Genomic DNA, 17,357 nt, shown 5'->3' with positions numbered 1-17,357 from the left:
GGTGTTATAAAGGGTTTTAAGTTGATTCCTAATGTATAATTTTGTGGTTACATTTATTCTTGTCTGTCTTGGAATCAATAAAAAATATTAATAACAAAAAAGACTAATTGATTACAAGTGATTAGCTGTAGGCAGCATTAGCTTAGCATGCTTATCAGTTCGCATGACTCTAAATTATTACAAAATTAGTTTATACATTTTTCAAAAACTTTTATTGTCAACTAAAACATGTTATTTTTGTTGACTAAATTTATATGCCATTTTAGCCGAGTAAAATTGACTAAAATGAATGAATATGACATGCTGAAATATTGACTAAATCTAACAGACAATTTCATCAAAAGACAAAAACTATGACTTAAATGAAAAATGCATTGCCACAGAGCGAGTTTCAGTGAAATATTTCATTACATTTTTCATGAAAGTCTGACCATTGACAAGGACAAAGAGTTACAGTTCATTGTTAAGGGATTAATAATTACATAGGCCCCAGCGTAAGGGTCTGAATGGTTTTATTTTGTGATTTTGTGACCGACTGACTGTATTATCCTACACAACTACTTAGCAAATAAGTACTGTAAAACTACTTAAAATATTGAGTTTGAAAAAAAGACCTCACAATAATACGAAAAACATGAAACTAGCACAGCTACATTATACAGGAAATCGGTTGCCTGCTGGAAAAAGTTGTAAACTGCAATTGTTGAAAATGACTTTCATTGGTGTAACTTAATTTGTCAGGTTTATGTAGTCATGTTAAATAACATTTTTGACGTGAATATAACCAGTTCATTTAGATGTTACCACGTGAGACACATTTTTAGGTTCCCTGACAAAACATTTTTTACAGTGGGGACACAACAGTTCAGCAGTCACTCACAAATATTTGACCACAGAATGTTATAATTAGCTTACAGAATCAAATATTCCAGAAAGCCATGCAAGCTAAATATTTCAACATGATTACAAGAGAAAACTTGTAATCTTCGGTTTAAAGTGTTGTTTCATGCATTAAGAACCAATTCAACTGATGTCATTATGGCCTTGCATCAGGAATTTTCTCTGGTGTATCACAATGTCACTAACTCTGTTGACTATCAGAGTGTATTCTAGAAATAATGTTCAGAACCTTATCAATCAATGCTGATGATTTAAGTGAATTAACCAGACGCATAACTCAGCAGATATGTTTCCAGAACAAGAGAGGCTCAGTCGGATTGGGAGGAATAAATGGGATTGACATGGATAACAATGAGTATGTCTGACAATGAGCTTGTCTGGACATTGAATGGGAGATGAGAGGGGACAAACCTTCCAGATTTTTCTTAAAGAATCTTAATGATTTAGATAGTTTACCTTCTGACATCCACATAGCAATGCTGCGTCCTGAACAGAGTGTGCCTGACTTTTATAAGGAAAGTCTTATGTATAATGCATTGTCTTGTCTTGTCTTGTCTTGCCTTGTCCCTCATCTAAATGAGCCGAAACATTGTAACAGTGGGGAATGGAAATGTGACACTGTCACATGCAGTGACATCATAGCTAAGTTACAGTGACATTCAACAGATATCAGTGACTCATTCATATTGATCTACAAGCTGAATCATTAGAAAAGAGGTAAAATAAGAATACTGAAATACTGTAATTTTGGAATAAATATGTCTATTTCTTAGTTTTGTACAAAAAGTTGTATTGTTTTTTAGCTTAGCAAACAATATAACATAAATGTGATTTTGTAAGAAAGTCATAAGTGTCAAATGTTTCTCAAACAAATGAAGTGCAATGTGAGCACATCATATCTGAAGCAGATGTTTATGTACATAAACACACAAACACAGACGCAGAATGGTTTAAGTGAAGATCTTTGTCAGTGATGAGACATCTGTGCCACTCTCAACAGGACATCAGAAGGGGGTTGGACATATTTCGGTGACCTGGGGTCACAGAAGGTCGAGCCCCGGCGCTGAACTCCTCTCCATCTAGGAGGTGACTGGAAAGGAGCTGCTGGCACAGCGTGTCCACTACCATGAAAACTGGGGTGCAGTCTATAGGACAAAGAGGGGAATTAGTGTGTTATCCAGGACTTTAGGATAAAAGTATAAATAAAAAGAAAGGAAAGGAATTTACCGTGGCCTTTTCTGGTACACAGGTCTAGCGTGTTGATTAGAATTTTCCCCAAGACTTTGTGAGAGACACTCTATGAGGGATCAAAACAGACTTTGTTGAGGACAGAAAGGTGCATTAAGCAGTTTAAACCACAAGGTGGCAGAATGGACATACTCATTCCCCAAAGTGTATTGAATCACTCTTTATAAAAACAATCATGCTTCAGTGATCATTTTATGTTGATTTATACGTTTTTAAAGGTCTGTTAGCTTTCTATTTCTGTCTGTTAGCTTTGCGGTCATCTACAGTATGTGTTAGTGTACTCCTAAAAGCTGACCACATTTACTTTTAGCAGCACTGAAAATAAAACTGTGGTAACACCTAAATGAAATGGTTTGATTCAATCAAATATATAATTTAACATCACTAAATAATCCTGAACACATTATATGAACCAACAAAAAGAACTAAGTTTAGGCATGAAAATCTGAATGGTGCAAGCTGATTGGTTCTTTGAAATTGTTATCTGTTAGCCAGTCAGCTCGCTCACGTGTGACATGTTAAGCCAATCGGCTCACATGGTGTAATCTGGTAGGTCCTTTGATGTGTAATCTTGTAGCCAATCAATTTGCGTACTCTCTCTTTGCCTAACATTTAAATTTGATCAGTTTACAAGTAAGCCAGTTTCACTGCAGCGCACTGCGAGAGTTTTCTCTGAAACCCTCCACCTTCCCAGCTCGATTTGTCTAGATCTGCTACATGGGAATTGTATTCATATCTAATTGTGCAGCAGCATGTCATACATGCTCGATGCAGCATGTGTCTTATAGTGACACCTAGCGGCTTGGATGCAGCAACATTTAAAATCAGTGGTTTCAGTTTCAGTTATTATTGTAGAAATGTAGCATTCACAATCAGCCATGATTGCTTTAACTAATGAGTGAATGTGTCAAATTACAGGACGGTTACTGAGATAAAGTGAGTAGTATTTGGCTGGTCATGTGATTTAACATGGCAGCCCCCATGTGCGGACCCTCTACATGTAGAGGTCACTGATATGACTGGAGTCTTCATTTTAATGTGAGTGGACTTGATTTCCTACATATATTGCAAAATTACAATTCATGTCTTTAGGAGTTACATTTTTTTAATGAGGAAAAATTATTGAGTGCACCTTTAACTCGGTATGTCAGTGAATGTTCTATCAGGAGCAAATGTCTCCGTACTTGCTCTGCAGCAGCAGCAGCAGCAGCAGTGTAGCAGATATAGTCCACCAAGACCAATATCCTATTAATGTGCCATACCCACATTAGCATGCTAAATCTTTCCAGAGTTGGCATGCCCTTTTCACAGTGAGATACAGTGTAAACATTTAACATTTACAGTCTTTCTGTTCTGGGAAATATATTGATGACTATTTTTGTATTCACTGGTGTATTAAAATGTAATATTATGCTCTCTAGAATGAGAATACCCCTTCCCCCTAAATTATAAATGTACCATCTGTCACTGACTAGTAAAGCAAGTAGCAAAACATGATGAGTCGGAATGTCTTTAGCTGCATTAACACTTGTACTTCGCTTCCTTTCGTAACCATGAATTGGTTGTGAAAGAAGTGTATGAAGTGTAACAATTTTGAAAGTGTCTTCATTGTTTTCATATATGGTACAAGCTAGCAAGTGTGGTTTTGCTCGACAAGTCATTTCAAGAGGTCTTTAAATTGTGCACTGAAAAAGTGGCAATCTGCAAGTGTTACCTCAAGTACCTGTACTTGATCTAAGCCATAAAAAGTACTTTATTTTGGTGTAATTTAACTAGGTAAGGTATTTAGCCAGATTAAATAAAATTTTTAACACAAACCAGTTAATTAACTTGTTACTAAATGAAGCACATTATTTTTAGGTTACCTGAAGAAGAAAAACAACAACACACTTTTTACAATGTACAGTATGTGGCTTAGACTATAACTAAGAACATCAGTATGATAACCTCTAACTCTCATTTTGTCATAATTTTAATGTTTACACATTTCAATTTTATAACAAAATGCCATCAATTGATTTGAGTAATCCTTAAAATAAGATAAAAACAAAATACCTTTTTGTAAATAAAATTTTGTTTAAAAATTACCAAATTCAGTTTGATTGAACTATTATGAAATTTAAATGTGTAAATCTTAAAAAATAGGCTAAAATATATTTTTGAGTGTAAACTGTAGCTTTCATGCATTACAGTATATTCCAAGTCTTCTGAAGACATATGATAGGTTTTCAGTTAAAAACTTGAAATTTAAGTAATTTTAAGTAATCTTGATGTTGTTGCACATTCATGAGCGCAATGGGAAAAGCTCATTTCAGGCTATATGTGAGTTGTTTTGAGGGCTAAAGAACGCAAGTGCTCACTGTGAATGAGCTTCTCTCATAGGGGTAAATGACTTACATTTCGTGTTGTTTCTCACCAAAACCTATCGTATGCCTTCAGAGGACTGAAAATGTGGCGTATTAGTTACTTAGACTGCTTTTATGGTACTTTTGGGTCCTTTTTTAAGTTTTAAAGTGAGTCACTTTCCACTGCCATTGTATGTATTTTATTGCCTGTGATTATACATTAAAACATCTCCTTTTGTGCTCCGCATAAAGGCCAAAGTATCGACAGCTTTCCTGGCTAACCACTGGGCATCGCCATGATAATTCTAATCTCTGCTGGTTTCGTTCTCCATAAGAAGCAAGATTAAAAACTACCAATATGAGTGTTCCAGACAGAGAACAACAACCATTTTAAGTGTTAGTTGGAGTAAAAATGATTTCAGGCTCAACTTGTGCAGTTGTTGGTTGTCATAACAACTTGAAGTAGTTTATGATATCCAGGGTTGGGAGTAACGGAATACATGTAACGGGAATACGTATATAAATACAAAATATAAGTAACTGTATTCCACTACAGTTACAATTTAAATCATTGGTAATTAGAATACAGTTACATTCAAAAAGTATTTTGATTACTGAAGAGATTACTTTGCATTTTATTGTCATTTGTTTCATTTAATATTTAGTCGTTTCAGATGGAAAACATTTATCCATATAAATGATGCGATCCAAAGTGCATTTGAACAGCGGTGAAACACTTTCTTATGATGTGTTACATTCATACGAGCAGACAGAGAAGTAAGTTTGAAGTAAGTTTGGAGCAGAAGAAATAGAAATAAACCTGGTGTAAAAAGTTAAAATGCTATTTCAAGCCATTTTACATGCACATGTTACCAGGCACGATCATACTTTTTTATCAAGAAAATTCACGGTAGATCATAATTTCTTTTTTGTAGTAAGACCTTTGATATTAGGGCAAACATTTTATTCTTGATGATAATCTTTGTATTGTTTTCCTGTAAAAATATCTAAAAATCCTTAAAACAAGATCAATTTGATTTATCTTTTTTTAGAAACAACACTGCATAAGATATTTAGGTTTTTCAGAGAATGTATTTTAACATGTGTATTTTGTCTTACTGTACTGGCAGAGTTTTTATAGTCAAAACAAGTGAAACAATCTATCAGTGCTGAAGAAGTAATCCAAAGTATTTAGAATATGTTAATGACCTTGAGTAATCTAACAAAATATGTTACAAATTACATTTTACATCATGTATTCTGTAATCTGTAGTGGAATACATTTCAAAAGTAACCCTCCCAACCCTGATGATATCAACGTAGCTCACCTCAGTTCATAGCCTCACGTCATGCACCCACTCGTAAAATTTTGACGGGTGGGGTACTGTCAAAATACGGTCGTCTCAAGTCTCTAAAATATCGGCACTATGGAGCCGATGCATGCTTTTTTTAAAATTTTATAAAGTTAATGCGAAAAACATCACATTATCTGTTAAGAATATATGCTGATGTGAGTGAAAACTGGAAACTACAAACTGGCATCCGTTATAGAACACTTCTGCGTTCAGGAAAAACGTGAATACTTCGGTCGTCCCATTTCATGATTGAAACGTGCACATAATTCGTGACAACAATTTTGTCATCAGCACAGTCTGCGCAGACCGACTGCGTGCTGCCCAGATTTTGTCAACACGCAGACAGTCCTCGTCTGTGTGAATCGTCACCGCGTGCGGCTGTCGTTGACTGCACTAAAAGAGTATCACATAGCAGTCGTTGTACCAGGATGTAATGCCTCCGGTGAGAATGGATTCTACAGCACACTTGTAGAAATTGGTCATGACTGCTGTGGACATCTTAGTTTTCCTCAGACATCTGAGGAAGTGAAGACATTGGTGAGCTTTTTTGCTGGCAGTCTTTACATGCTCAGTCCACTTAAGGGTAGAAGTGAGTGTGACACCAAGAAATTTAAAACTTTTCACCCTCTCAACAGCATCATCTCCTATGTAGATGGGTGCATGCACTGCTCCCTGTTTCCGGAAGTCAATAACCAGCTCCTTTGTTTTGCTGATATTGAGAGCAAGGTTGTTACTCTGGCACCACTCTGCCAGGAGCCTCACCTCCTCCCTGTAGGCTGTATCATCATTGTTTGTGATCAAGCGTACTACGGTGGTGTCATCAGCAAACTTTAAGATGGAATTGGAGCAGTTTCTGGCTACACAGTCATGGGTGAACAGGGTGTATAGTAGTGGGCTCAGCACACTTCCCTGTGTTGAGGATCAGAGAGGAGGAGGTGTTTTTACCCATTCGCACATGCTGGGGTATGCCAGTGAGAAAATCCAGTATACAGTTGCATAAAGTGAGTCTGAGTCCGAGGTTAAGCAGTTTCTGTATGAGTTTTTAATGGAATAACCGTGTTAAATGCTGAGCTGTAATCAACAAAAAGTAACCTGGAATAGCTGTTACTGTTATCCAGTTGAGCCAGTGTGGTATGCAACGCAAGAGATATGTTAGATCTATTATGGCGGTAGGCAAACTGTAAGGGGTCCAGCTTTTTAGGGGTGATGTCCTTAATATGCTTAAGCACCAGCCTCTCAAGGCACTTCATTGTGATGGGTGTGAGTGCCACTGGTCTGTAGTCATTAAGGCAGTTGACTACAGGGCAGTGGCACTCACACCCATCACAATGAAGTGCTTTGAGAGGTTCATATTCATAATGTGTTCATATTTGCTGGAGGTAAAAAGAGTATACTTAGGCTAAGTTCTCAAACTTTTGCAAGGTGATCCTGAACACAGAAAACTGACATATAACCAAACTATAAAAAAGAAAGTCATACAGGTTTAGAGATTTAGTAAATTATGAGTTTTTATTTTTTGGGTGAACTATTCCTTTAAATCTTACCTTATTTCGTAGATGCAGTGGTAAAGTGAGTGGATCAGTGAGTCTCTCCTCCAGCAGTGATCCACATTCTCTCTCTGTTTCCACCATCTGAACTTCCTGTCTTAAACTGTCCCTGTCTTTCTGCTGTATCTGAGAGATGACATACATTAGTGAAGAGAGCATAGACTTTATGGTATTTGTGTCTTCTCAGCTCTCACCTTTACAGGTTCATTTGCCTTTTCATCTGCTCGAGGAATCCACACTCGTCCTTTGGTTTCTCTCAGTCCAGGAGATCCGTGGAGTTCTCTGCTGTTGGAAGAAGTCTGAGAAACGAGCCAGTGACAAATAGCAGTTTTTTTACACCTGTAGGAGAACACGAGCAGGCGAACACATCGGATGATCCCAAACGTGAATTTTTGTATTTGTGGCAAAGGGGAAAAGAAACTAAAAATATATTCACCCTCTGGCACAGCCGTGCAATCTGTTGATCAATTGTTTCACCTCCAGGAGGCAGCACTGTCCTTCATCCACCCCTCTTTCCTCCTCTTCCTCATCAGAAGCAGCCCGACCCTCTACTGACCTCTGCAGGCCCTCTTCTGTAAAGAGATGTCACATGACCACATAATCATCCCATGACCACTCTGATTAATGCCTCAACCGAAGCATTCTAATACAGTACTAATATAGATCTGTTCAGCCGTAATGTCAATTTGTAGGCAAACCCGATTCACCATGGGTTCCCTCTGGATTTCCAGGTTTTATCATTTATGAGTAAAATAAGGTCTGTGGTAAACATTACTTGACAATACTTGGATGTTTTATCCTAGAAAATAAATTACACATGGTTATACCTCAAACGTGAAGTTTGAAGCTGCCGTGGTTTAAAAAAAAAACAAGTTGCTAAATAAGGACTACAACTACCATGAGCAGATGAGAGGACATGCCTGACAAAACGGAAAACCATTGTAGTCCTTATTTAGCAACTGGTCCAGAATAAGCTTTTTAAAACACATCACGGCTTTAAAATTCACTTTTGGGTTACGATTGTAATTTATGTTGAAGAACAAAATGTCTATGTCAAATCTTCACAAATCTTTACCACAGACCTTATTTTACTTATAAATTAAAACGGCTATTATAAAAACATAGTAAAATCCAAAGGGAACCCAAAAGCTCGAAAATGCTAAACCTTTTCAGAGTTTTTGGACTACAACAAGGATACCTTTATTATTCAGAACCCTTGAAGCAAATAGGAAACAAATAAGTCTATTTCACACTGTTAAGAGCCCTCCCAAAAATCGAGTAATGGTGATATACCTACTAGAATATAATGACATTTTTGTGACTTATGTTTTTTGCAAGAATTGATTTAATCAGAATACACAGCTACTTTTGAATTGCCGTCAATGGAAAAACATGCCTTTTGCCAGCATAATGGTGCAGTTAACACCAGCAAATTATATGACTGTGGCGACATTTTTGCAAAATGATACTGCGTGGCTCCATACAAATACCGCAGCAGTTCTGAGGTGAAATTTCCCATGTGTGGCGCTAAAAGCGATTTTTTTCTCGAAACAGATGATATTTTTAGGTTAAAGAAATAGTTCACCCAAAAATGAAAATTATCATTCTCATTATCGTTTACTCACCCTTATGCCATCCCAGATGTATATGACTTTCTTTCATCTGCTGAACTCAAATGAAGATTTTTAGAATAATTTCTCAGCTCTTTTGGTCCATACAATGCAAGTGAATGGGTGGCAAAATTTTGAAGCTTTAGGCAGCAGAAAAGTAATCCATACGACTCTAGTGGTTAAATCATTATCTTCAGAAGCGATATGAAAGGTGTGTGTGAGAAACAGGTCACTTTCACATTCTTCTTGTGCTTTTGGTGATTCACATTCTTCATGCATACCACCCCCTACTGGGCAGGGAGAAAATTTTCAAACAAAAAATTACTTGAATATTGATCTGTTTCTTACCCACACATATCATATCACTTCTGAAGATATGGATTAAAAGACTGGAGTCATATGTATTACTGTTATGATGCCTTTTTGGAGCATAACATTTTTGGCACCCATTCACTTGCATTGTATAGACCAACAGAGCTGAAATATTCTTATAAAAATCATAATTTGTGTTCTGCAGAAGAAAGAAAGTCATACACATCTGGAATGGTATGAGGATGAGTACATGATGAGAGAATTAAAATTTTTGGGTGAACTATCTCTTTTTCTTTCGCGTTTTAAATCAACAAAACCTTCCTCCCTACCCTAAACCTTAAACCTAAACCTAACCGATAGTGTCATAAAAAAAGTGAGATGAAAGATGCAATTGCTGAAGCAATCACGTCATTTTGTGGTGTTTCTATGACACTTTTAGCTCATGTGTCGACTTGCGTGCTCTTTGGGACTCATACCCCGGTCCTTTCCACATGCTCTATTAGTTGAGCTAGCGCGCAATTTTTTATTACACATGAACAAGCTTGTAAATGTAGTTGGTTTTCTAATGCAAACGTTAAATGTATCGCCTTACAAGCCATGCATTTTAGTAGTGCTTTGATGTCATAAGATAGCTTTGTGTAAGGGACAGGGCAAAAAGTATGTGTTTATAAACTGAGAATCTACCGTATTACCCGTGATTTGTGCGCATGGACTACAAACTCTATGTTTTTCGTAAGGGTCCGTCTGAGCAGAAACTGTAATTGTTTTGTTCCAGTTCTGGCATTCCGCTGCCTCATTTCTAATTGGTAACGGTTAGAGCTAAATTAAAGAACAGTAAATAACGTTCTTTTTTTTAAATGACAGTACTCTGTGCAAAGGGTGGGTGATATACCAGCTGCAGTGTTTCCAGATCTCTCAAGAAAAAAAGGTGCCTAGCCTGGCCAAGTTCAAATTAAGAGACTTGCCTCAACCAAAATAAGTGGAAATAAGCCATTTGATTTTTCCCCAAGTGACTACATTATTTTATTTTAAACATTTAATAATTATTTAATTATTTTAATTATTTTTTTTAATGACAAATATGCTTCTAGGCTAGAATCCATCAGCATCAATCTGTATTTATGCATCATATCTAACAATAATTCAGTGAAGACTTGGAAACAACTGAGAAATGTACTTTTTACTTGATATTTTTCTTTGTATCTGGATTAACCGTGCATGTATACATAGTAATCATATATAGTTGTCTAAAAGTATCAAAGCACATGCTTATCATGTTCAACAGAAAAGAAAGAAGCCTAATTTTATGGGCAACAGGAAGTGGTGTAATTCCGAAAATTAACTTTGACAAACCATTTATGATCATGATAAAAGTTATCAGAACTAAATTAACTGGTTATTAACTGGTTACCAACATTTAACAAATAAAGTTCTCACTCTTGAACAATTGAAGGGGAATTCATTCCCGTTTTTGGTTACGTTCGTATACGTTCAACGAGCCATGTAAAAATAACTTTGCAGAATTATTGGTATAATAATGTGATTTTATGAGACTAGGATGGTAGTTACAGCGTCTACCATTAGGGGTTAACTACCAAAGCTACTGTTAGTAGACAAACACTTTATTTTAGAATCTCCATACCTTTTCTGATGAAGGCATCATTGAGACCGGTGGAGGAAGGAAATTCAGACTCACATGACTCTACAAGTATGTCTGTTCTGTTCATAATCAGCTCTCTACAGGTGCACATGGCCCTAAAAGCAACCCGAAATAATACACTGTTACTTTAATATAACCAAATATTAACTTCTATCAGGTGAGTCAGGACCTTGGAATTAAACCCTGATGATCACATGGCAAAAGATGATGATGCATGAACATGTTTGGATATTGTCCCTGCAGACTATGTGGATTTTTTTTTGCAAGGAATCTTGCAGGTTTCAACGTGCCTTTCCAGGTGAGGAAATGAGCATTACATCACCACACAGAGAGTCTGATATAATGAAATATTAACCCAGACATTAATCTGCTAAATATCTACTGAAAGCCATCTATTTACTTGATTGACTACAGGATAAATGGGAGCTGAATTTTAATAGCACTGGCATCTGGCCACTTTATGTGTGCGGGACAATGGTTCTAACAATATTTGTCTATATGGATCTTTAGAGATTGAAAAAACTTGTTGATGTTACATTATAGGTTCTTCAGATCAGTTTATTCAATTCAGATCATCATTTTGGTTTCTGGATTCTTTAAAGCACACAGAACATAGAGAATAATGAGCTGTGTCAAACTTTGGATATTTCACCCCAAAATGAAAATTCTCTCATCATTTATTCACCCTCATGCCATCCCAGATGTGTATGGCTTTCTTTCTTCAGCAAAATACAAAAGAAGATTTTTAGAAGAATATCTCAGCTCTGTATGTCCATACAATGCAAGTGAATGGTGACCAGACATTTGTAACTCCAAAAATCCCATAAAGGAAACATAAAACTAATCCATATGAATCCATATCTTCAGAAGCGTGGGTGAGAAACAGAACAATATTCAAGTCCTTTTTTACTCTAAATCTCCACTTTCACTTTCAGATATGAACTAAACATGCACCACATGTGACTTTCAGATTTAAAGTGAAATTGGAGATTTAGAGTAAACAAAGGCCTTACATTTTTATCTGTTTTTCACCCACACCTATTATATTGCTTCTGAAGACATGGATTTAACCACTGGAGTCATATTGATTACTTTTATTTTTCCTTTATGTGATTTTTGGAGCTACAAATGTCTGATCACCATTCACTTGCATTAAATGGACCTACAGAGCTGAGAAGTTCTTCTTTTCTGTTCAGCAGAAGAAAGAAAGTCATACACATCTGGGATGGCATGAGGGTGAGTAAATGATTTGAACATTTTTATTTTTGGGTGAACGATCCCTTAAAAGCTACTTTTCCTATCCCAGAGGAGATAAGTAAGGCATTTGTAAGTTATTTTCTCCCAAAAGAGTAAACACTGGATTTGTGTTTTTCAAAACATCTATCTGTTCATTTTAACAGCTCAGCATAACAACGATGGCTCAACGCATCAACCAATAACTTGAGTTTGGGGCGGGGCTATGTGTTTAGCTGACCAGTGACAGACAGGGAGAGGGTTTGGGAAACCTGCTTTCCATTTGGTGATGCTAGTTGCACAGAAATGACTCATACAGTTGTGTTTGGTATGCGTAAGCCTCCTAAATAAAATTCCTTGGATTGCCTGCATAATATAGATTGTCACATTATTTAACTGGATTAGGTGTAAGAGACAAAAATTTGACTTAAAAAAAATCTCTGTGATTTGACTGTCCAACACTCCTGCTTTAACTTGTGTAACACATCCTTCCGTCCAGGATATAGCACACAAGACAGGCAGTAAAATATATTAAGACTCAGGTTACAGTAAAATGCAGTAACAGAGGCTTTTGATGATTACAGTAATACACTTGAAAGCAAATGACTAATAACTGTTTGCAACAAACTGTGCAGTCCTATGGTATTAAGGCAGGACATTAACATCTGTCAAGGGAAAATCAAACATGTTTGCAACATGCCCTACAAAGCTGTAAAATCTTTACTAATATGTTTATAACCACCCCCTGATTCTTGACTCATCATACACAAACTGAAGCCAGAAGCCACTTTGGAGTATCAGTGTAGTCAAATATCGTATAGTTGTGCAAGATTACATGTAGATTATGGTTTCTCTGCTGGGAACGCCTTTGTGGTCTGCATTGGTTCATATTTGCAGGACCGGTCAGTCCTATAGGCAGTATAGGCAGTCGTCTATAGGGTCCCAAAATATAGGGACCACCTATGAAATGGTTCTTAGTAATTATACTCACTTTATTTACAGGTTCTGGTCCAGTGAACACAAGTAATCGCGTTCACATAAACAACGTGAGCGTGATTCGGAGGTTGCATTTTCCCTCTAAAATTACATTTGTACTCCACTAACGGTTTGGTTTAGGGTTTGGGTTTGGGTTTGGAGGTAGGGTTAATAAAATAAGCATTCCTGCTGACTATATTAAATAATTTACAACTTAAAACACCTCGCTTTTGGCGCCACCCTGTGGACATTTTGCCCGGAAACTAGAGCTCACACCATTTGTTCAACAACACTTCCAGCTTCGGCCACTGGGGGCAGTGGTTTGAATTTCGGTAAGCACAGACCCCTTTCAGCAGCAAAACTTTCGACCTCCTGCGGCTGAATTTACAGTGAGATCAGTCTGTTATTAATACACATAGTTGTAACATATATATGTGTGACTGAATTTATGGCAGTGAATAAATGAAAGGTCCACCTGAACTTCTCCATTTGGACTTCTAGATTCTGTACTCTGTCTCGAAGCAGATCAGCTTGTTGGGCCTGGTCTTGTAAGGCCCTTACGCCCTCAAGCCCTGCGGCCAGGGCCCCTCTAGCCTCCTCTGCCCTCTTCTTGATCCGGGCGTTTTCCTTTTTGACACTACCCACCATCTCCCACATCCTGCTGAGCTCTCTATAAGCGGCCATCAGCTCTTCCTCTAACCTCTGGTTGAACCTAATGGCTTCCTCAATTTGTCCATCGCGAGACGCTCGAATCAGTTCCAGCTCTCGTTGGAGGTCTTTCGTGCTTCTTTTGTAGTCCCATTCCTTATGTTTGGGTTGTTGGGTTTTTGCTTTGCCCCAAACACTGAAGTCTTTTCTCTCTGGTGTGGTTACAGCAGTCTGTTGGGGTAGAATTTGTTTTCGGCGTAACGCCACCTCCAGTGCCATGCACCGTGCATCACTGCTCTGTAGAGCTGAACGCAAGTCCTCCACCAGCTCTCTCAGACTGGCGTTTTCCAACTCTAGCTGGTCCTGCCATCTACTCTGAGGGTTAATATCAAACACTGCAATAGTAAAATTAGAACCTCAGTTATGACTAAATTTACTATTTGAAAATATACTTTAAAAAGCACCTTAAAAAACACAGATTATTTATTAATCAATGATCTGAAATAATTTTCGATAATAACTGTAATATAATATAATATAATATAAATTTATTTTTAAACACAAAATACTAAAATAAAGATTTTGCATTAATTTAGTTGTATTAATATAATATAATATATAAAAAATATATGTATTTTTAAATATTCAAAGCACATACTCAAAAAATATTTTAGCCTCTTTTAAAGATTTATGCATTTACATTTTTATAACAAAATTCCATCAAATTGAACTGCATAATTATTTACTAAATTAAGTTAATACAACTTGAATAAATGTAAGTTTTGTTCATTTAATTTAGTTAAAGATTACACAATTCAATTCGATGGATTTTTATTTTTTATTTGTTTTTATTTTTTATGAAATTGAAATGTGTAAACCTTAAAACAGGCTAAAATATTTCTGAGTGAAGATCTGACATTAATTTAGTTAAGGTATTAATTTAATTAGTTAATTAATTAGTATTAATTTATTATAATTCAGTTAAATTCCTAAATTAAATTATTTACTATAATTAATTATTATTTTATATAAAGGTTTATTTTTATTAAGAAATATTATTATCTGTAGTATTAGTTGAAATATTATTAAATACATCAAACATCATAATGGCATAGATATTACACAGTAAATCTAAATGTATAATTTTCTGACACAACTTTCAAATTATTTCAGATAAATTATAAATTATTTATAAAACAACTATTTTAAATTATTAATTAGAATCAACTACAAAATGTATTTATGTATAATTGATTTACATTATTTAATAATAATTTAATTCTGGGGGCCTGTGTAGCTCAGCAAGTAAAGACGCTGACTACCACACCTGGAGTCGCAAGTTTGAATCCAGGGCGTGCTGAGTGACTCCAGTCGGGCTTCCTAAGCAACCAATTGGCCCGGTTGCTAGGGAGGCTAGAGTCACATGGGGTAACCTCCTAGTGGTCGCAATAATGTGGTTCTGGCTCTCGGTGGGGCATGTGGTGAGTTATGTGTGGATGCTGCAGAGAATAGCATGAAGTCTCCACATGCACTAGGTCTCCACAATAACACCTCAACAAGCCAGGTGATAATTGACATCTCAGATGCTGAGGACCTTGGGCAATTGGGCATTACAAATTGGGGGAGAAAAGGGGGAGATAAAAAAACAAAATAATAATAATAATAATTTAATTCTAATTAATTTATATTTATTTATTTATAATTTTATAATTGTATTGTAGGCTACTAGTGTTATTTAATTAGAAATTCAGTAATGATAAAATTTATAATTTAAAAGCAAGTATTTCAGATAAATATAAATTATTTATTAATATTTTCAATCTAATAAAATATTTTTTATTTCATTTCATTAAATGGCATTCCTGTAAGTTTTAATATTTTTATTATTATTTACTTTACTATTATCATTCAAAGTTAACTTTCTTGTAACGAGAAATTTATTGTGATTATTATAATTTTTTGTAGTAGGATTAATAGTACTAATAGTATTAAATACATAAAACACATGCAATTTCATGAAAGCATAGACATAATACTCCCATAAACCCCATGATTAAATCTTCGTTAATTATCATTTAAAGGTGGGGGGGGAAATTCCCTTAGGCTCTTGAGATTTTGTATGGAAAATGTCAGTCATTAAATTTCTTGGCTAGTACACCTGCCCGACAGGTTATGAATTTATAAGTCCATAAATGAAGCTCTTACCAGTGTTTCTCCTGGACTCCAAAGCCGGACTCTGATCCAGATTCGGAGTCTGTCCAGATCCCCTCAATGACCTCCTCTTTGTCTGATGATCTTTAGACAGGTCAAAACTCACGCACTTTCTCCTCCGGACGCGGGGACAACGGAGTCTGATTTCACGCTCGATGAGTTCGGTCTCCTCACTGACAGGCAGTCGTCCTGTCGTCTGTCCTTCCTGCGCTTTGATGGAGAAAAATCCACAAAGTCGAGCATGGAACTCTTTGAAGTTGAGCGCGTGAGGAAGTCCGTAACATATATCTTCGTGCTCATTTGTGCCATTTTCCGTCTCTGCGCTTATTGAGATCCCCAAAACCAAACACAACATCCTGAAATCCTCATCGGAGACGAGATTATCGCCTTTATAAAACGCCAGATGATGAAAAACCTCCTGGAGATACTGGTCCACACCGGTTGCCAAGACCACGATCTCGTTTTCCACGCCGGGATCAGGGTTGAAGTGGTGGGTGAGAGCGCATTTCAGCCACTCGCTTTTACGCGCAGCTCGGATCCGTGAAACCTGCATCATTTTGAATATCCACTGCTGTATAGTCCACAAGAAAATCCGGATATGTATATTTCCACCCTTTAGAGTGAACTTACATCTCTGTGCATTTACAACACATGCACAAAGTTGTTCATTAGATATTCAACAAAATGTTACACTTGGCATTACAGTGTTATAGGCTACAAATAACATATAAAGTAACTATAATTAATATCTCATTTAAATAACAGTTCGTAATTACAATCGCTTTTGCTCTACAGAATATTTGCAATGTAAATACACAGTATCCTAATGAAACTACATAATACAATAATAATTGCAATGTTAAGTGTGATCAAATAAAATTATGGTATCCAAATCTTAATCCAAAATCTATTGTTGACTTTAAAAATGCAGGCAAATCCTCTCTCCAACTTCTTCCTTCATTGGTTGTGGTTGTAGTGTGTCTTCAAAAGACTCACTCCGCCCTTTGGGTTGACAGGAGAGACAGGATGTGTGTTCCAGGGCGCTCACTTCAGGCTGAGCATTCTTGAACCATGACCAAGAAAGTGAGCTGCTTCTCTAGAGCTGAAAGAAACGCAATACAGGTAGTGGGGATTCTTTTAAATGGCAGCTTTTTAAGTTTACAAATCACTTTGAGGCAGTTTTCAAGTGTGACTCAGTGACCTATTACAGTACAAGATAATGGAATAAAGCCGGTAACACCCATGCAGATGTACTGACAATGCCTATGAAGTATGAATACTGAAGTTTGTAAATGGCAAAAAAAAAAAAAAAA

At 36.4% G+C, this 17,357-nt stretch overlaps 1 protein-coding gene across 1 annotated transcript; it reads right to left on the bottom strand.

Annotated features, from left to right (window-relative positions):
- Positions 1 to 260: 260 nt before the first annotated feature.
- Positions 261 to 17,074, bottom strand: LOC127427871 (EF-hand and coiled-coil domain-containing protein 1-like). The gene is made up of 8 exons (XM_051675747.1): positions 16,039 to 17,074; positions 13,661 to 14,228; positions 10,960 to 11,072; positions 7,832 to 7,967; positions 7,590 to 7,734; positions 7,393 to 7,521; positions 2,128 to 2,197; positions 261 to 2,045 (listed from the first exon to the last, which is right to left on the bottom strand). The coding sequence occupies exons 1-8, from the start codon at positions 16,598 to 16,600 to the stop codon at positions 1,894 to 1,896; spliced, it is 1,875 nt and encodes a 624-aa protein (XP_051531707.1). The 5' UTR covers positions 16,601 to 17,074; the 3' UTR covers positions 261 to 1,893.
- Between the last annotated feature and the right edge of the window lie 283 nt (positions 17,075 to 17,357).

This window comes from Myxocyprinus asiaticus, chromosome 37, assembly GCF_019703515.2.
Source record: "Myxocyprinus asiaticus isolate MX2 ecotype Aquarium Trade chromosome 37, UBuf_Myxa_2, whole genome shotgun sequence".
Classification (NCBI taxonomy): Eukaryota; Metazoa; Chordata; class Actinopteri; order Cypriniformes; family Catostomidae; genus Myxocyprinus; species Myxocyprinus asiaticus.
Note: the sequence above shows the minus strand (reverse complement) of the source record. Positions and strands in the feature narration are given on the sequence as shown.

Coding starts and splice junctions, on each gene's coding strand:
- LOC127427871 (XM_051675747.1), bottom strand. CDS start 16,600: ATGATGCAGGTTTCACGGATCCGAGCTGCGCGTAAAAGCGAGTGGCTG. Junction 11,073..13,660: donor GTCCAAATGGAGAAGTTCAG/GTGGACCTTTCA, acceptor GGTTGCTTTTAG/GGCCATGTGCACCTGTAGAG. Junction 7,968..10,959: donor TGATGCCTTCATCAGAAAAG/GTATGGAGATTC, acceptor ATCTCTTTACAG/AAGAGGGCCTGCAGAGGTCA.